We start from the raw sequence: 20,898 nt of genomic DNA, 5'->3' as shown, positions 1-20,898 counted from the left end.
TACCGACTGTTGAATGAATGGCATCTCTCTCTTTAATATCTGTAGGGAGTAATGACAGTTTTTGATAATTTGATGCAAGCTTTAATTCAACCTTTGTTTTTACAGCGCAGCAGAAGAAATATTATTGGGTACTTTGAGCAAAAGGACTCTGATAATTACAGAACCTTTGAAAGAGTTGCGAATATTTTGCATGATGATTGTGTGTTCCTCTCTGCCTTTGGGTAAGTTGAAATTTCTTGATTTCTTGACTTCATTATTGAAATTCTGTTAAGGAGGTCTCTATAATTTTATTAAATAGACTTCTTTATTATTTTCAGTGTGGTATAACTGAAGAGACTAAACCTTAATAGATAAATCTTCTTAGCCTTAATTTTTGCTGTGAAATTAAACTTTTATTTTTTGCTTCCTTTTTCTTTTTTTTTACCATTCTTTGTCAGTATAGTTTAAATGTACCTGAGGAGGTTTGGGTGGGGGAATGGTAGATATTTGTATCCCAAAAACCTGCATTATTAGAGGGAGAGGTTTTTTTTCATTCTTCCCCTTTTTTTTCTTTTGTCTCTAAGGAATCTAGTTGCTTACTCATTTCCTCTTGCTGTTAGGAGAGCAGACCTTGTTCCAAAATACCTAATTTCTGTGCCTGGGCCTTTTCATGCAGGTTTTATGTCACTGTACAGTGTAATAGCTTAGAAAGAAAATTGCATTGGTGAGCTACATAGTATAAGTGTAGAAGAAAAATCTACAGGAATTCAGATTTCTCCTTGTACAGATTTACAGCGATATTTCAAAATATTCAGTGAAAGAAGAATGGATTGGGAGTGATTCACTTTTTAAGTAGCGTGTTCAAATCTAGATTCATTCTAAAGTGTTTAATGTGCCAGCACTGCCCAGTTTGAAGTGATTGACCATTAATGTGATTGTAGTGGTTTCCAGTGTACTCACAGTTGCAAAATCAGGAATTTGCATGGTTTATGCCAGATTTTATGCCGCACAGAATTGCCTCAGGAGTTTTTTTTTAAATTGGATGTAGTAGAGAATAGCAGAGAAACAAGTGCAGGGTTGCATGTGGCTTTCCCTTCCTTCAATCCCCAGTCAGGTACTACTATCAGTGTGGAAGCAGTCCTGGCCATGACTTGTAAATCTGTGCTCTGTAGGTCTGTCAGTCTTATCCCCGGTGAGTGCCATTATCTCAAGTGTTTTCTGATGGCTGCATCCATCCTTGTTCTCAGCACAGCCATGAGCGTTGCTATTAGAATTTAAAATTTTTTTTTGCCCCTCATTCAACTTCTCAGTCTTTTCAGAAATAACTTAAAAAATTATTACTAAGATAGCACTACTTTCAACATTCACTCTCCCGTTTTTTGAGTCTGTTCATCTTTGGTTTGCTGTTTGTGTCAATTGCCTATAATGAGAAAAGCCACTTGGTTGTTGGGCACTGTTCTTAAAGTAGGTACTTGTTATGGTTTGACACTGGCGTAATGTTAGCGCTCTTATGAAAATGCACTTTCTTAAATAATTGCTGTGAGATGTGATCAGGAACAGAGCAGAACAGGCTTAAGCTTAATAACAAAGAAAAGAACTTTATTAATTTACTACTACTATAAAATTACAAACATTAAATTTTGGATGAAGACTTTCTAAAACACTCTTCTTTCTCTTACTTAATTTCTAAATAAACTTAACAGTGAGACACTACTTAGGATCTTGATTAAGTTGCCACTCTTTAGATAATCAAATACTTAGTCTTTTAAGGGAGACAGGAGTCTCTCCTGCGCTACAGACTCCTTAGGAAACACAATTGCCACCTTTGTGTTTCTATGTCACACATGGTAACTGTCTGGAGAAAATCTGATATGGTGGTACTCTCTTTTTTATGTTATAGTGCTCTCACTACTGTATATGGACAGACTGCTTATCGGGTTCTTTTAAGGATGCTTTGCTATGGACTAAAAGAGATAACAGTTCAGTTTTTTATTTTGGGATTACAGTCTTACAGTCTCCCCCATTTTCCCGTGGGGCTGAGGGTCTAAGAACAGAGATCTTCTTTTCTTCTTTTTTTTTTTTTTTTTTTGAAGACAGAGGGCTTCTTTACACTTTCTTTAACTTTCTTCTGTTTTCTTTACTTTTTTGTTGGTAGTTACTGAAACAGGTTTTTTGGCTCACTAACGCACTCTCTTAAGTGCAGCCTCTGTTAGGAGAATTTGGTTTAGTTTATGGTTAACAAGAAAAGTTCAGCTACAAGCTACTTTATCATCTCTTTCTAACTCAAAAATTTCTTCTTCTGTTATTTTGGATTTTAGACTGTTTCTCCTCTACTTCAAATTAAGGAGGAGTAATATTTTATAAAGCCTTCATTTTTTAGGAAAGGGTTAAAAGTTCAGACTTTCTGGATGGTTTAAATTTTTGTTTAGCAGTTGATTTTTAAGGTTAAGGCTGGGTACTTTTCCCTCCTTCTTTCTTTTTTGCTCTGGTAAAGTTACAGGTGCTGTCTGGACTTTCTGTCTCTTCCCTCTGCGGGGGGGGGATGACAAAGGCATTTCTGCTTTTTTCTACTCTTCTGTCTACAGGAGCTGGTTCGGTTCTAGTCCTTCTACTTTTCAGCTTACTTTGACTAGGCTTTATGGCTTCTCCTCTCCCACCCAGCCCCATGGCTGGGCAGGGGAGGTCTGCACAGCACCTTGACTGGAACCAAAGAGAGCGAGCTCTTGGGAGTTCCTGCTTTTAACCCCCTGTGTTCTCAGAGGCGTATCCCTATCTTCAGTGGTCACTTCAGGTGCCAATATCTAAACTTGACCACTGATTGGTTTGACCCAACTTCCTGAAAAAATTCACTTCACTATGGGGGGTTTATTTTTATTTTTTGTTCAGATATAAGAAATAAGCAGACTTAGTGGAATGGATCACAGTTTGATTATTGATAACCTGCCTGTGTAAATACAGATTGCACAGCAGGCTTATCAATATTCTTATCTCCAGACACCCATTCCCTTTGTAGCCTGGAGCTGTTAGTGTTTTAAAGTGCAGCCTTCCCAACAGCAACCTTGGGAGCTAAATGTTTTCATGTTTCAGTAGCTGAGGCTCTTCAGCTTCCTAAAAATTGTATGTGAAAAGACTTCCAAGGGAGATGCTATCTACAGATCGGTGTTTTTTATTCAGATTATATATAGCAAAATTTTTCATGGGGAGCTGGCATTGATCAGCTGAACTCTTCTGACTGAGCATCCTAACAGCCCCTGGAAAGGACTTTTGGTTTTGCTATGGACAGAGTTCAACAGCTACATGATTTGGGGAGGTTACGTGAGTGGTCATGTTCAAATTTCTCTTAAGCTAAAATAAAACAACCGATTTGACAGGAGAAACATAGTTGCTTGACTGACTTCTGTCAAGGCAGAGCTGTCCCATTATGCCAAAATTATTCTGGCTTTAGGTAGTTGTAATAGCTTAGTTAAAAACTCTGTTAATAGTACTTAGTTGCAGATGATTTTGATACTTAAAACTGTTCTTAAATTAACTGGTCCTTACAGTTCTGTTAAGATCTGAAGTGACCACAGAACAAGATTATTGAAAGAAGACTTGTAAGCAGGAGGAGATAGATGAAGAATCTGATGAAGAGATTGTTAGAGGTAGATTTTAGAAATAGAGGGGAATGAATCTGTAATGTTTGTGAACATGGAAGAGAATGTTGAACAGGGAAAAAAAGCCAAAAATACTCTTAAAAGGCTATGATGAACCATAAGTAATTAATGGCAGAAAGTGATAAATCTAGGAATGTTTTAATTTTACATTGGCAAGTAAATATGGCGGGGGGGGGGGGGGTTGTGTGCTTTCCAGAGATTCACCTTGTACATTACTGCTTCAAAGAAAGACAAAATGCAAACTGAAGTGTTTCCATTTTAGTAGTTGTTTTAAAAAGGTATATCTTCAGGCATTTGGGATTTTCAAATCATGTCCCCACTTCATTTGAATTATCTGAAAAAAAAAAAAATCAGTCATAGCTGCAGCTACTGGAGTGGAAGAACACAGAAGAGGACATTTTGGGTTCTACGGCAGGGTTACCCTAGAGCATAAATTTCATTATAGATTATCATCAGCTTAGTAAGCAATGATTGGGCAGGTGGCTTCACTTTCTTATTCCATGAAGGCCTGTTTGGGATGCAAGTTGTTTACCTCAGTGATGATTGTCACTAGGAAGCCTCATTTCACATTATGGGGAGAGTCATGTTGGGAATACAAAAATGCATTTTAAAATATGCATCTCTAAACTGATGAAAATACCGGTGGTGTAACATAACTCTGCAAGGCACCTTTTGTATGTGGTAAGAAAAGGATAATTGGATCAAAAGAAATCAATAAAACATAGGTACTTTGCGTTAAGCCTTATGATGTCTGTATTTTTCTCAGCACTCTAAATTGTTCAGACCCCTGGAAGATGTAGCTCATCTTGCAGTGAGATAAATTCAGATAATTTGACTTTTCTTTCTTTTCTATCTCCTCCATTGGATGCACAGCTGTTCCAACTTGCTTGAATAAGAGATGATAATTTTGGGGTACAGAATAGCAGCTTTCAGGGTACTTTGCTGTGATTTGGGGTAAAATATTCTAAAGGCAAGAGAGGAACGTACCAAGGTGAGGTAGCAATCTGAATACCAAGGAGGAACAGTACGGCTTAGAGGTACACACCTGAGGGTAAAATGGACAGTGGGGGCTTACTTGCCATCCGTTTTCCCATTGTTTGTGCCTGTAGAACACCTTAAAGCCCTTCTCTGTCAGAGTAGAGGAGATGTAAATTGTTAGTGTAAACAGTGGAACAGTAAGAGTAAATGCAAGCAAGAATCCACTTTCCTCTTTGCTTCCTCAAGATTTTTTTTCCAATTCTTTGATGGACTTTACCCAGAATTGTCCTGGCATTTATCACTTGTCACTTTGATGCCATTAGTCCAGCCTTCGGCATCTTGCTGACTCCCTTAATGCCCTCTTATCTAGACAGGCCAAGTTTCTGTGGAGTCACTTTACAGTTTACTTTAAAAATGAAGGATTTTAATTCTCAAATTGTAAAAGGGACAAAAAAGAAGTAAGAAGAAGATAGAAAATTAAAATATGAATTTTGGTATCTCAGTTATTTTATTTGTCTGTACCAAGACATGCTTACTGGTTGGTTTGTTGTAGGGCTATTTCAAAAGCAGAGAGATTTAGCGGAGACAATGTAATCTACAAGCCACCAGGGGTAAGTGTAACTGTGTATTTTATTTTGATTGTTGTGATTATATGTGAATACAAACAAATGGAGACTGTATTCAGATCATTCAGTATGTTACTGCATCTCAGATCTTAGTTTTATTTCATCACTAAATAGTGTGAGGAAGAGTATCATAGAAATTAGTGTTTCTGAGTCAACGAAAAAGATCAGTCTTACGTGTTAACAGTTAATGCATAGAACCTAAACCTATAGTTTGAAATATCCATGTCAAAAATTTAAATTTTTTTTTTTAAACACAGTCAACTCATCATGTGTTCTCTTTAAAATCTGTGAAGCTGGTACACTTCATGTTTTTCAAAGCAAGTGACAATTACTGTGTATTTTTATGACTATTACTTAACCGTCTGGTATGCCTTAGTCCACAAGGGTTAAGAGCTCATCTATTAATTAAAAAAAAAAATATATTAACTGCGGGTTGACAAACTCTCATAAACATAGTTTTACTGGAAGAAAAATCCAGTACAGAAGAAAATCTGCAAGAATTGCTTTATAGACACATACTATCTAAAACTCTGCTCCTTTCTCAAATTTACTGTATGAAAAGAGCTGCTCACAAAAGAGGAAATAGATGCAAATAGACCTGAGGGGGAAGGCAGTTTCAAAGCATTTTTATTTTTTTCTAACAACAGAATTTATGAAGTTACCTAATTTATATGGCATTTCTGAATTAAGGTGTGCTTAATCACAGCCGCAGCTTGCAAAGTCATGCTTCACTTCATGTTAACCAAAATTGTGATTTAATTAAAGGATGCTAGCACTGAATTGCAAGTTAAAACTACTAGCAAATAAAGGAAAATTATTATTTATTCATATCTCTTTGGCAAAGCAAATGTAAAATACCAGTTTCAAGTCCTGTAGGACATTAGGAGGGGGTTTTGATGAGTCTGTAACTATCAGCATTCACTGAAGCAGCTCACTATCTGCATTTAGTTTAGGTCTGGAGATGCTATTTTGCAGCCTAGCAGAAAGCAGAAATCTGAATAGCCCTTACTTGAAGCATCCCTAATCTGGAAACACAGTATCTCTCATTATTTATAAAGTGTCTTATAAAATGGAGTTGACTGCTTAAATTATAATATGTAGTATTTATTTTCCATTTGTACTTTTATCACATATTTAATAGAAATCTTGCATGTACAAGGTTGAATATTGGTATAAGATTTGTTTTAGATATTTATATGAATATTGTTATTTCATGTTGAGTAGGTAATCTTTGTAGGCAGCAATGTAATTTTTACTGTTTCTCATCCTACGTATTTTTCTTTTCAACAGGAAAATGCTCCTGATATGGTGTATTTAGGCTCACTAACCAATTTTGATTTGATTTATGCATGGACACAAGATAAATGTGTACCACTAGTTCGAGAAATCACATTTGAAAATGGGGAGGTAGGACTTTTTCTATTACTCTACATTAGGGGTTTCTTTCTTGAAACCAAAATGTCTCTTTTAAGGTCCCTAATCCACATCAAAGAACTTTGTGTATTTTGGTTTAGACAGCAAATGGCTGTCAGAGAATGTCTTTTCATTCTTTAGGAGCTTTTTGGTTACTCTTGAAATTCACTGGAGGCAGATCTGTAGTAGTTTCATACGCTGCCAAAGTAAGAAGTTATAATTGCGGAACTATTAAGATTGGGAAAGACCTCTAAGATCATTGAGTCCAGCAGTTTCCAGCACCACTGTGCTCAACCCTAAACCTTATCCCAGGTGCCACATCCACATGTTTTTTGAGCACTTCCAGGAATGGTGATTCTGCAACTTCCTTGAGCAATCTGTTCCAGTGCTTCACCACCCTTTCAGTGGGGAAGTTTTTCCCAATATCCAATCTAACCCTATCCTGGTGCAACCTGAGGTCATTTCCTCTTCCCCTGTCACTTGTTACCTGGGAGAAGAGGCCAACCCCCAAGTGGGTACACTCTCCTTTCAGGCAGTTGTAGAGAGCAGTAGGGCCTCCCCTGAACCTCCCTTTCTCCAGGCTAAACATCACCAGCTCCCTCCCATTGATGTTAATGTGAGTGGTAGAAAAATACTACTGTATTAACCACTTCCAAAGCATTATCTTATAAATAAGCACATTAAATGGTGGCTGAATCTTGGAATCTTCTGGAAATGGTAGTGAAAACTATGTGGGGCTTTTATTTTCAATCTGTGTTAAAGCACTGGTACCTTAATCTTTTTCGTTTCATGTGTTGTTTCCCATGCTTTTCTTCTTTTGGCTGCAATTTGTCAGGTGGAATTTGGGAGTTTGTTTTTAAGCATCTCTTTTCTTCTCATTATTATTTCTTTCAAGGCTTTTTTGTTTTCTTGTGTAACTTATTCTTCTTTTGTCCATATCCAACTCCATATTTTATTTTGTTCTTTGTAAAATAAATAATGTGAAAAAAAGTCCTTAAAAAATTATCAAGTTTGTAGCATCTCAAAAGGAGTATTTATACACAGGTACAGAATGTGTTAGAAAATCTAATGGATTTGTCTGTTAGATTTTTCCCAAGGTTTGTCACAAATTATAGTACGTTGTCCATACTGGATGAGAAACCAGAGGATCAGTCGTGATTCATTCACTCTTTGCAAATTTAATTCTTTTTATCCTGAATCTGCTGTTCTGGGCACATGCAGCACTTCAGGTTTTATGGCAGTGGGAGGGACAGGGTGGTTTTAATTAAGCCATGTTTATTGACTGTTTTCTAGTCAATCCTGCCAGCTTTTATTGGAAAGTTCTGATAGTTAACAAAGCTTAATTCTTCATTTGTAACTCAATATGTAAAAGATGCCACATGTTAACATCTTTAGAAGTGTGTGGTAGATACTCAGTGTACTTTTTCCATGGTGAAACAGGATTCTGAGCTTTGGAAGCCAAGGTTCATCACTGTTAGCTTGTACCACATTCTGTTGTGGTTTCTCTGGTTGTTACCTTAACCCTTGATTCCTGTTTGCTTAGGCAGATAGTTACAATTGCAACGTCACATTTTGCCTGGCAAAGTTTGTTTAAAAATTTCAGTGTTGCTGGTACCCGAACAAATTTAAACATGCCAAAATTGAGATATATCTGCATCCTGAGATTGTACAGTTATTTAAATGGGCTCTTATTGTGCATACTGCACAATATTACAAGATAAAAATGCGAAGTGCTGTGACTGTTAAACTTTATTGATGACACTAGAATACACTTTAAACGCATAGTAATTGAGATCTGAAGCAGAGTCTTCTGCTTGAGGACTGCCCATTCAAGACAGTTCCTGTGCTTGACTGGCAAAGGCTGTTGGGATCAGGATATCATTCAGAAGAAATCCCTGTTTAACCTGTAATCAGGCTGTGTAGTTCTGTGTTAAATGGAAGCAGTGAACCTGTGTCGTCCCAACGGTGGTGCTGAACTGTGAGGTTTGGATCCAGTAAGAAACTTCTCAAAGGCACACAGAAGTGATGTGGGAGATCTAATGGCAAGTCTTCTGATTTTCTTAGTGCCAAACAACCCGGTAACTTTTGAGTGAGCTTCCACTTGTCCTGCCTGGTCAGTGAGACATGATATGAAAGCTGGAATAGCTCAGGAAACAAAGGGAGGTATCTTATAGTAGGGTTAAAATTATCAAGGTTCACAGAGCTGTTCTTACAGCCTGTTTGGAGATGAATTGATCTTGTGAATGTAACTTGCTGAGGTTGTCATTTTAGCTGCTTGCAAGCAAGAGAAGATCTTAGAGCCAGAATACCAAGCTTTTTACGAGTTCTCCCTCTGGAAATGTACTTGCTGAAATGAATAGGGAATGGAGCCATAACTGTAGTGGTACAAAACAGACTTTTTCCCATCCTATAGTAGGAGAGGAGGGTGAGACCCAGCTGAATGTGTGTGTGTAAAAATGGGAATGAGCAAATATGATTAGTTGTTTTAGGGATGGATTGGGAAGCTTGGATTTCAAGAGCACTGAAGTTATGAGGATCTCTGCAGTCTTCTGTTTAAAAGACCATGCTTCAACTTTTACCTGATGGATTTGGTTGAAGGAGAACAAGAGCCATTTCATGTACTCTGTGTAACTGGCTGCCTACTGTTAGGGGAAGTCTTTCCTTCAACTTAATGCAAATAGAAGATATCTGAATAAACCCTTCTATTTGGTAGCAGAATAAGCCACTACTATCTTTCCCCAAAAGCACAGTTTTTATGCTGATGTAGGCTAGATCAAAGCAATAGCAGCACTTGCTTGTTATACCAGTTGTGCAACTGAAAGATGCAAGCATTTCTTAGATGATAAATGTTTATCTCTTCAATCAGGCTGTAGTGGGTTGAGCTGACAAAAATCATGTTTGGAGTAGGCGTTTGTGTTTTGTTTGAGTAAAAGAAAAATCCTGAACAAATTATTCAAGGCAATCCTGTATTTATCTGTCTGTGGGCAGAGGTCTTTAAAAGGCTTTGGGCTGCAAGAACAGATTCATATGAGGAACTAAAATTTGCCTGTCCAACAAAGGATGACCAAAGGATAGCTGTCAGGACACAGTTACTGGCAGGAGAGCAGTACTTGATCATAACTCCTCTGGCTGTGTCATTAGCTTCTGCTTTTCTCATTTTTTAGTGAGGAGGGAATAGAGTTATTCAAAGACACTTCCTGTGTTACACTAAGAAAGCACCAATTTACTGTGTGAATAAGCTAGAACTGGGTTCTAGAGTACACGCTCAGCCTTTTGTAGCATTTAACAGCCATGGTGCTCAGGCCTTATTGTGGTTTCTCTGGAGCTGCTGTGTTTCCTCAGAATCGGGTTATTTCTTTTGCACAAGTATTCCAGTGAAAGTGTATCCCTTCCCAAAATGCTGATAATGACTTGCTCTCATCCTTTATCTGTTGTATATGATAAAAGGGAGGAAGCATTGTTGACTGTACCACTCCAGTATCTTGGAGGAAGGGTCAGCAGTTAACATCTTTAGTCTTGCTTTTTGTCTGTTTTTAAAGTAGAGATATCACTGAATTTGAAAATTGTTGGAATCACTTAATTTGGTGCCCTTAAGAAATGAGTTTGTCCTTTGTTTTCTATGCAGGAACTGACAGAAGAAGGCCTTCCTTTTCTCATACTTTTCCACATGAAAGATGACTTGGAGAGTTTAGAGAAATTCCAACAGGAGGTTGCACGGCAATTAATAGGTGAAAAAGGTTTGTAATAATTCCCACTACTTCTTGGTTTTACTGGTATAATTTTTTTCAGACAACTCAGTGGAGTGGAAGCAAATACCAAACAGAATTGTAGCTTTCAAGCTCTTGAGACTGAAGGGCTTGATGCATTTTTGACAGTGAGGACCAACTTCTCTGGAAATTATTAAAATAGATGCACAATTTATTAGTAAGTAACTTTCAGAAATCCTTCTTGTCTGAGTGATCTAATGTGTTTTGAGAGGCATTAAACAAAGCTTCAGTTTGTAATATGGAAAAAAACACACTTTAAGAAAATGTATTATTTTGGTGGTGTTTATGAAGACCTATTTTCAGGTTTTGCATGTTGTATCTATCTCATGTCTCTACCTTTATAATACTCAGGAAAGTGGTTTCAAGACAATAATAATAAAAAAATCCTAACATGGGTTTTTGTCTGCTCACAATGTTAAGGTACAATAAACTTCCTCCATGCTGACTGTGACAAATTCAGGCATCCACTCCTCCACATTCAGAAGACTCCAGCAGACTGCCCTGTCATTGCCATTGATAGCTTCAGGCACATGTATGTCTTTCCAGACTTCAGTGACTTGTCGTAAGTATCTTTCTTGGCACATTTTAATTGGAGAAGAACAAGTTAAAAGGCTCATACTTTAATCACTGCTGTGGTAGGAAGATGAGTAAATCTGGGGTTGCTAAGGCTGCCTCTGTGTGATTTAGTGTCAGAGCCTTATAGCAGGATGAGCTGGCATGAAGTCATTGTTTAAATGGAGTCGTATTACTTTATGCAAGAAAAGAATCTCATGTGAAGTTCTTAGATGCTGATCTTCCCTTCTTTCACAGTTTTGCTGTTTTCCATCATGGTTAGGCATTTAGAACCTGGCATGGCGTTTTTGGTAGTGATCTAGATATCTCAACTTGAAAAGATTGAAAATACTACATGGAATGTGAAGTACTGTGTTATTCAGGGATTACTGTAAAAAGCAGCATGTAATAATTCCCAGCCTGCTGGTTTGGGTTTTCCTGCAGTGCAGTTCTAGCCTTCCTGCATTAGTCTACACCTGGAAAGCTGGCAAAGAAATACTTGTGTGGGTTTGTGAAATTTTCCATGTGCAACTTGGAAAATGGCCAATCACTGGCATGTTTATCTGGATGAAATACAGTTACAGCAAAGTACCAGTGTGCTTAGGTGAAATACTGCTGTGATAACCCTCATTACCTCAGCCTGACTATGGTGCACGGCCTTGAAAGTAGATGTTCTGTCTGGCATGGGTCAGTCAAGGAATGAAGATGTGTAAATGTTCTCTTCAGGGGCTTTCAGCCTGAGAGAAGTGCTCTGTCTTTGTCTTCTGGTTGCGTGTTAAAAAACCCTCCAGTTTCTGTCTCAAAGAGGGCAGCTGCACATACACTGCCTGCTAACTTCTGGTTAGATATCTAGGCTGGGTATTTCATTTTTGTCAAAACCAAGGATTCAAAGCTCAGACTTAGCGTGCAATGTGAATGTAATATCATGTCTAGTTCTGCTGTTCCAGGAGACATTCTTCTACCTGAGATACTGACATCTGGGAGGAGAGTTCAAACTTAGCTTATTTGTGCAATTCTCCACAAGCTTATCTATAAAATTTTGTCTCTGTTTGATGTATCTTGAATAGTGCTTTTCAAATATCTGAAGCCATGTATGTTGAAATTCTTGATAAGTGACTATTTTTCTGCGTTTCTGTTTCTTTGGAAGATTGTATTCACTGTACACCCTAGCAAAAAAAAAAATAGGATATTTGCATTTTAAAACCACTCTTTTTATTGGCACTTTTTAAACAGCCCTAAAACAAATTAACATCTTGCAGAGAGGCAGAAGAGATGTTTAGTTTAGACTTTGATGTTATGTTTCTTAAATGTTCAGTTTCTGTGAAACACTGTCAGAATAATGAGAGCTACTTGCTTGATGTGTACCAGTTGTCACTTACAAATGAAGCTGAAAGAGAGATGTCAGGATTGTTGACAGTTGCCTAATGATAAATAATTACTCAACCTTATTCTAGGAGGTTGAGCTGATACATAGAAATAGCAAAACACAGTTTGGGAACAAGAAGAGCTTGGAGCTCCTGGGAAGATACTCTTTTGTATATATGTGGTTTGGATGTTTTTGTTGCTTCTTGGGTGGTTTTGTATTGTGGTTTTATTTTTTATTAATAAGTAAAATCTTAATTCTGAGACTTTCATCTACCACTTCAGTAACCTTCTGGACTCTTTCATAAACTGGCTTCAGGCTGTCTCTTGTAACCTTAGTGCTGCCACTAGCCAACAGGGTTTGGATATGGCACTTTCAGAGCTGGTCAACTAAAAAGAGTTCCCCTCTCTTTAGGGAACTCATTGTCTTTTTGGAGAATAGGCACTTGACAGGCAAATGAGACCATCACTATTTTATCCTCATCTGTTGGCCACCTGGCCCTATTCATCCTGCTGTTCCAGGCTGGAAATGATAGCAGGGAGTGTCCAACAGATGGGTTGTAGCTTCTCAGCAAGAACAGGCTGAGCTACACAAGGCTGCAGACACCGAGTGCCCTTGCTGCATTAGGAGAGGAGAATGTCTCCAGCAATGTGCCCGACCTAAAACAGGGCAGGAGCCTGAGGAAAAGCAGGGAGTCTGCTGTCCCTATAACCAAGCTGGAATGAACCCCCTTTTCTCCACTGGTACTAATTCATAATCTCATCTGGGATGGGAAGAGGCCCCTTAAAGTACCAATGTAATACTGACTGGTTACAGACATTCCTGTAATGATACCCTCTGAATCAACATTTGCTGCATTTTATCCATAGAGTTTTCTGATTATCTTACATATTGCTGATAGTCTGTCTGACCACACTTTCTTCCTCTTTCCTAAATTTAATAATTAGTTTCATGGAAGACTCCCTACAAAATGTGTGTCCATTCACACGTTACCTTTAGATTTCATGCGCAGTGCTCACACTATAGTTTTATCTCATCTTTAATACTTCCTAGATTAACTCTTCACTTTGAGATAAAACTGGATGCTGTAGTTTAGCACGTTTGCTGTGGGTGACAGTAGATGATCTCAGATTAGATTTACATTGATATCCTCTTAGTGTTTATCTGTGGTGTATGTGCAGTTGCTGAGGCAGTAGAGAGCCTTTCAAAGATGTTTTGTCAATAGTGCTCCCCAAGTGTCATTTGTATCTGTAAACTGTGCATTTGGAACCTGCTGTTCCCTCTTACATTACGGTTAGTGGGGAGCTGAAGGGACTTCACAATGAAGTTATTGGCTGGTACAGCTCTGTGGGAGTTATTGAAAAGATGAAATACTTGCTGTGTTCTCAAGAGACAGTGGAAAGAAAAAGAAGCTGGTGGGATACCTTGGCAAACCATGTGGCTCCCTGTCCTCTATTAATCACCTAAAAGTAGGCATAGTGTGCTAGATAAACAGAAGTTAGCTGCTCTCTAAGCAGTGCACTTTAAATCTCCTGTGTTTGGACTTAACTTGTAATAAACATGTGGATGTTTCTATTGAATTTGTTCCAGAGTTCCAGGTAAACTGAAGCAATTTGTACTAGACTTGCATTCTGGAAAATTGCATAGAGAGTTTCATCATGGCCCTGATCCAACTGATGTAGCACCTGGTCAGGTAAGGTTACAACAAATACATTTAATCTGGCTGTTTAGTAAAGACCTTTTTATTAATCTTTGTCAGAGCTATGCCTTCTACTATAGTTGTACTTTTAACTTCTGTCTTTGAAAATCTGTTAACAGAAGCATAACATTACCATTTTTGCTTGGCTCCTCAGCCTTCTTTGGGTAAAGGCAGGGAGTATTAGGGGTAGTAGGTGTTAGGGGTAATATGGTACCTATTTGCTTTGAATAAGGGAAGAGTATAAGAATATTTATTTTCTCCACTGAAACAGGTTATCTTGGGCTGGATGACTGTTCTGACTTCACAGAACTGCTCTAAGGTTCTCCTGTGACTTCAGTACAAAAGCTGATAATCCATCATAGCTGCATTTTTTCCCACACAACACACTAATAGAGGGTTGTTCTAAGGGGAGACAACAATTGATTGAATGTTTTATATATTACCAATGCAAACAGGAGGCAAATCATTAGAGCATCAAGAAAGGATGGGTGAGCAGTAGTAGGCCTTACTGCTTTTGTTAATGTGGTTGACAAACAGCATTAGCAGTGCTCACAGGCTGCACTTGTCAGTTTGATTTCCTCATGGCTCTGCTCAAAGCTTGTCATGTTGTGCAGTTACATGCCTGGAAGTCACTTCTGGGATCTCTTCAGGAACACAACTACTAGATCCTTCTCCAGAGAAAAGTCAGTGTCAGAAAAGAAAGGGCATGACCAGCCCCAATTTCCTCTGCTCATCGCAGTTTTCTAATGGTGTCTCAATCAGCCTTGTATCTTCTTGATACTCCACTCAGCTTACATGCTTGGGGTCCTGCTGAAAAGTGCAAATTTAACTGTCAGGGAACATTTTCTCTACCTTGGGCACCCTCCAAAGAAAGAACCGTTTTTAAACACTTATTTCAAGGTATACATTGTGTTGTCCAGGGCTCAGAGGGCCACTTGGGTCCCAGAGGAGCCCTGGTGCCCTTGTGTTGGGGAGCCTTGGGCCATTCTATGGCTGAGGGACAGAAACTATTTGTAGCTACAGGCTCCTTTTCCTGCTCATCTGTGGAATGTGCTAAGGATGGCACTGCTCTAAGTCAATTGAGTGCAGCCTCCTGTTTCCCTGCTCAAAAGATTTAAAAGTGTGAAAGCCCTGGAGGCCTTGCCTTGGCTAGGAGAATGACTGCTTTTGAATGTTGTCATGACTGGCTGTGAAAACACGTGGGCTGAATTTTCTCAGCAGTAATTCATTTGACTCTGTAGTTCCCTGTGTTTCTCAGAAATTCATTGAGCAACCAGAATTCAGGCCATCAGGAGGAGGGGCAGAAATAAGGGCTGGAGACTGAGGCATAGGCCAGGCACTTGCCCCGAGGAGGAGGCTTGGCCAGGGAAGGAGGAAGCCTGTGGAGTCCCTGGATCCAGCTGCCTGCTCGTCTGGGCACAGGCACAGGACCCAGAGCTGTAGGCTTGCTCTTACCTCATTTCTGCCTTGAAAAATGCACACAAAACCTGGGATGTTTACATTCCCATCTCTGTATGGCATCCTGCTATCTTGTGGAAGATGTGGATGCAATGGAAATAAATACTGGCCTTCACTAAACTGGAAGCTGTTGTTGTGAGTCACCTATGCCCCTTGAATTGCATGTATTTTTGTATGGGGTGTTTTCTTTTAGTTTCAATGGAAAAGTAATTCTAAAATACTTTTGCAGTGATGTCACTTTTGCCCTGGTATATCTCATAAAACACATACATGTAAATCTAGAATACCCCCAAAACAAGTGGTAGATTCAAGCAAATATACAGTGGGGTACATTTGAAATACTTCTGTGTGACTTGTACAGAAACTCATGTGATGGCTGTTGGCCTTGAGATAGGAATCTCAACAAAAGGAATATCCTTAACTTCCTTAATTAATTCCTTAATTAATGTGTGTGTGTGTCAGTGGCTGTGTTCCACCTACCTGGGACTCGGAACATGCCTTCCAAAAAAAACCCCAAACTCAATTTGTGAGAATACAGGATATTTGTACACTCCCATAATGCTAGAAATTCATTTAATGGAGATAAATGATTATTAGTCTAACAAACAATTTTACTGTTTGTTTTTCTTTCAGCCAATTCAGGATTTAGCAAGCAGCCCACCAGAGAGCTCATTCCAGAAACTGGCACCCAGTGAACATAGGTACACCTTATTGAGGGAAAAAGATGAACTTTAAAAAACTTGAAATAATCTTACAAGCCTTTCAGACAGCAGCATTGACTTCTGTGTGGTGGAAATAGTAAACCTATATTTTCATAATTCTATGTGTATTTTTATTTTGAATAAACTGAAAAATAATTTTTTCTCCCCAGGCTTGTAAATACATTTGTTTGGTGGGTCATTCTGTACAGCATCTTTCAAACAGTACATTCTTAATGCTATAGTAAAATATGAGAGACCCATCCAGACTCTTGATCTAACTCTGTAAAACTTTTATAATCCAAATGAAGGTATCCTTGCCAGAGACATGCTGTTAACTTGCACTATCCCATTAAATAGGACTTTTGGGTTGTTTTCTGTGTAACCTTGGTAGTATGTGCTTTTTCTTCTGTGAACAGCTATCCTGGTAATCTATTTCTTTGTCACATTTTTCTCCAACTTAAGAGGGTCTTCTATTCTGGATACTTGGGAGGGGAATAAATTAAAGTTTTACAGAATCTTGTGTGGTGCTTTACTGGCTGTAAATGTCTAAGCAATTAAACAATCTGGAATATTAAAATTGCAAGTGAGGAGAGGAAAAATTCGGATGATAATAGCTGTATTTTGAATGAAGGGGCTGTACTGACCTGCTCCAATTTCCTGGAACTAAGACTGTTATGCTGCCCACATGGTTGTGGTAAAAGGACAGGAATGTTAAAAACCTTTCAAATCAGAGAGGACTAGAACTCGGCTGGCATCTGAGTTTGTCAGTCCTAAATTTATATCTGTATCTATATTAACATTAGTCTCTGGGTATTTTTTTCCTTCTGCATCCCTGCCTTCCTGGCAGACACTGTTCAACCAAACATTGCAAATTTTTTGTTACTCTCTTTGCCTGGCTTACTTATTGTGCCTTACTTATTGTGCAGTCTTTGAATTCTGCTCTGAAGAAGGAATTAAGATTTTCCTTGTGGCATTCTGTTATGGGCTTTTCTCAATGAACCTTCAAGCTGCTAGGTGAGGTGAACATACAAAAACTGTGAGATGGCAGAGTTTCTGTTGATTTGTGCTGCATTGCTGGAGATTACTGGATTTGTACCCTTAATGCACAGACTGTAGGTCTGTGACTTGGGCCCCAGGGTTCAGTGTCCTTGGAAGCAAGTTTGTTCTCTGGACAGGTGGAACACTGGGTTCAGGTTTACTTAGGGAAGTGCCCCAACCTGTGCAGTCACTGCTCAGGACCATTTTGCCTCTCAGCTTGATGCCACTGGCTCAGTTATTGACAGAGGATGTACATGGTCCTGTGCAGCTGTGGCAAAAGTTGATCCCGCTGTAGGCTCCTGACTCAAGCCCCTGCAGCACCAGGCACAGCAGATTTCTAGGGAGCATTTCTGAGGACAGAGTTGCTGGTCCTACACTAAGCTACAGCTGACTAAGCAGCTGGAGTTGGGAGTTAAAATAGTATTGCAAAGCTTTATTTACAGCTATACTCTTTGTTGGTTTTGTGAATCTGCATTTTGGAGTGCACATAAAATGCTTGAAAGCCAGGTCTTCTCCTGCCCCATTCTCCATCTTATCACAAATCAAGCATTTTTGGCAGCTGAGTCACACTGCCTTCCAGCTGGAATCAAAAGATGTGAGGAGGGTGTGGTTTTAAGGCTGACACTTACTATCTGCAGGTTGTGTTATGCAACTTCTGGAGGAGTTCTGTCACCTGAAATTTTAGTCAATTCTTACATGATACCTGCAAGTACTTACCTTACTCCTCTGAGGTTCCTACTTTTCCTTGAGATTATTGGAGTAATGGGATTTATAATTGCTGTTTGGTAGAAGATGTCTAAACTTCTCTTTCTGAAGAGAGATGTCATGATCCACCCAGCAGTCCACGGGCTGGTGCTTTCAGCTAGGAAGTGAAAGAGATTAACCCCCTCTGTCCTTCCTTAATCCAAGTTTGCTTTTGAGGGTAAGGACTTGCTCCCAGAGCTTCGGCATCCCCAGCACTAGGCTGAGAGTTAGATGTAACAGTTTTATGACAGTTACATACTCAAGTAATTTTGGCATGCAGTCATTGGAGTTGGAGCTGATTCTCCTGGGTTCTTGATGACCACTGATACAGCTGCACCAGTGCTCGAGTGCCTTTTCTCTTTGCAGGCAGGAGGCTGAACAGCTGAAGCTTAGCTGGGCTTGCCCATTCTGTTGAGGGGCACTTGAGCTTTTACCTGAGAAAGCCAAGTGCTTGTCAAAATCCAAGTTGTGTTTCAAATTGAGCCCTTCCACTCTGATCATCTGCATCTGTGGTTTTAACCATTTGGTGCTCAACTTCCCACTCCCTTTAACACTTCTCACAGCTTTTCCAGGAGAAGTTGTCAAAAATATTAGTATTATCCCCTTAGGGAACAAAACCATTCTGAATTGTTTTCCATTGAACTTGAGTCCATTTCTGAGCCACCATGTATGTATGAGTTACTGGATGCCTGTGACATTTTAGGAACTTATATTCATTTTAGACAATGTAAATATTTCGATAGCTGAAGTATGTATTTGGAAACTCATTACAGGATTCTTGTATCTTGGTAGTGCAATTATTTTAATAATATAAAATTTGGGAGGGATTAATCTTTTAGATGTTGAAAGGAAATAAACCTTAATGTTCTCAGTAAATGCTCCAAACAGTCTCATAGGCAAAAACTTTTATTTCATCTGAAAGAATTATTTATATCTTACAATTCTTCTGAGTAATGTGCCTAGCAATTTAATTGCTAGTTTAGTTACTCACATGCTGATGTTTCTTTGCATATGTAAATAACCCAACTATTTTAAAATATCATAGCTTAAATAACAGTCTCCCACATCTAGTGTGTACACAATTATTTCAAATTGCTTCCACAAGGATGCAAGGGGCAAGAATAGTTCTTGTAGTAGACATTTCATAAAATGAGTGCACACCAAGCTGAATTTGTATAAGCTGAGGCAGGAATTCACTCTTATGAATTTAGATTGTCCTGGCATTATTCCAGCTTAGGGGGAGGAGTCCACAACATCATCGATGTTGGTGTTGTCATTTAAATGCACGAGTTTTCACAGCATACAGCAGGAAAGCAGAGACCGCATTTGAAGATCATACAAAGGATCAACCAATTTTTGATTAAGAACACTTTTTTTTTTTAGTGTCTTCCTTTAAACGTAGAAAATAAACATCAAAGGAATGAACAACCTTACTATGAAGTTGTTACAAGCTCATTAACTCTGTTTACATCCAAAGTAGATGCGTTGAAAAGAAAGGGCTTTTTGCCTGTCGGAAGCAAATGAGCTGAATAACTCAGGTCATATTTTGCACTCCAGCTGATTTAACCAGTGGAGGCACCAAGGCTTCAACACATGCAGTTTTGACAATGTCTGCAATTACTTGTGAAAACTATTCTTGCACGCATTGTTTCCCTGAATCTCAGACCTACTTGAAATAGACATAATGCTCTGGCTGATAGCAATTGCACTATTTTAGAAGTAATAAGGAAGCACTGCTTAGAAGTTATTTGTGCTGTAACTAACAGTTGTTTACAATGTCTCTAGGCACAAAACCCCATCATCTGTCATTAGCAGACAGTGATTTCCAGTGATGATATCAAAGTACTGGTTATTGAAAGGGAGCTCTTTCTATAGTACACTTCGCTGGACCATGTTCCCTGCTAGGAAGCCTTATCTCAATACTTACTTCACTGTGCACATAAGAAAACAACTCAAGAAGAGCTCTGGATGAATTGACCAATCTAAAAACTTCAAAATGCTTCCCAACCTCAATTTCTGTTCCCCCAAACAGTAGCAGCAGCAGTGTGGGAAGTGTCCTGAAAGGGTGGAGGTAGGACCATGTTTGGAACAGTAAATTATGTGACAACTGTACAGTTATATGACAATGACAACACATTAACACTTTTGCATTTAAGAATTGAAGCTCCAGAAGCAAAAGGCTTCTTAAGGAGGGTAAGATAACAGGTGTCCACTATAAAAAGCAAGTAAAAGCACTGCCAGTATCTCACCCCATACAGGCTCCACAGCATGTCCCAAAATCTTGAAAAGGCTGAGCAGCTACACTGCAGTGTGGGTGGAAGCAGAAATTTTGGCACTGGAGAGTAATGCAAGAGTGCAGTTGCCCAAACAAGGGTGGTTTACGCCGCAAGCTCTATCAGGTTGATATTTCCGACCCCATCCCCACCTCTGGGGCTGGCAGTGAAGGGACCCCGCTGCCTCTCTGCTGGCCTGGGGCCTCACATCCCCCTGAGGGACAACAGCCCGTGGGGGGAGTGGGCCTGGCTGCAGCACTGTCTTCCAGAGAAGCTGTTCAGCTCTCCCATCAGGGTGCTCTGGGCTCCAGGAAAAGCAAAGGCAACATCTTGCAATAAGTGCTGCTTCAACAAGGTGAGGCTTTGGGTTCAGAATGCCAGAGCTTGGCTCTTCATCCTGTACAGTGCTCTCAGGACAAGCCAAGAAGCTGAACAGCTATGGAAAATCATTACCCTCCTGCAGCAGTGCTGCATGGTTGCTGCTTAGACTGTTCAATTCACAACTACACTTTGAGCAAGGTAGGGAGTTTATAAATTAACTGCCTTGCCTGGAAAGGGGAGAAGCTGATTCCAATGCTGATGTGATATATACATAACTTTTTTCCACTTTGCTCATTCAACATTCTCACCTTTTTTTATGACAGCACATGCTTC

General features: G+C 39.2%; 1 protein-coding gene across 2 annotated transcripts in view; it reads left to right on the top strand.

Annotated features, from left to right (window-relative positions):
- The window catches only part of ERP44 (endoplasmic reticulum protein 44), a 48,550-nt gene extending 31,852 nt beyond the window's left edge, over nucleotides 1-16,698 (top strand). For both annotated transcript variants that reach the window (XM_068194422.1, XM_068194430.1), the window contains 7 exons: nucleotides 106-221; nucleotides 5,164-5,221; nucleotides 6,527-6,643; nucleotides 10,275-10,386; nucleotides 10,837-10,978; nucleotides 13,922-14,024; nucleotides 16,122-16,698. In XM_068194422.1, coding sequence (XP_068050523.1) covers nucleotides 106-221; nucleotides 5,164-5,221; nucleotides 6,527-6,643; nucleotides 10,275-10,386; nucleotides 10,837-10,978; nucleotides 13,922-14,024; nucleotides 16,122-16,223 — 750 coding nt within the window. In that variant the 3' untranslated portion in view covers nucleotides 16,224-16,698. The remainder of the gene's footprint in view (nucleotides 1-105; nucleotides 222-5,163; nucleotides 5,222-6,526; nucleotides 6,644-10,274; nucleotides 10,387-10,836; nucleotides 10,979-13,921; nucleotides 14,025-16,121) is intronic.
- The last annotated feature ends 4,200 nt before the right edge of the window (nucleotides 16,699-20,898 follow it).

Source organism: Anomalospiza imberbis, chromosome 1 (genome assembly GCF_031753505.1).
Source record: "Anomalospiza imberbis isolate Cuckoo-Finch-1a 21T00152 chromosome 1, ASM3175350v1, whole genome shotgun sequence".
In the NCBI taxonomy this organism is placed as follows: domain Eukaryota; kingdom Metazoa; phylum Chordata; class Aves; order Passeriformes; family Viduidae; genus Anomalospiza; species Anomalospiza imberbis.
Note: the sequence above shows the minus strand (reverse complement) of the source record. Positions and strands in the feature narration are given on the sequence as shown.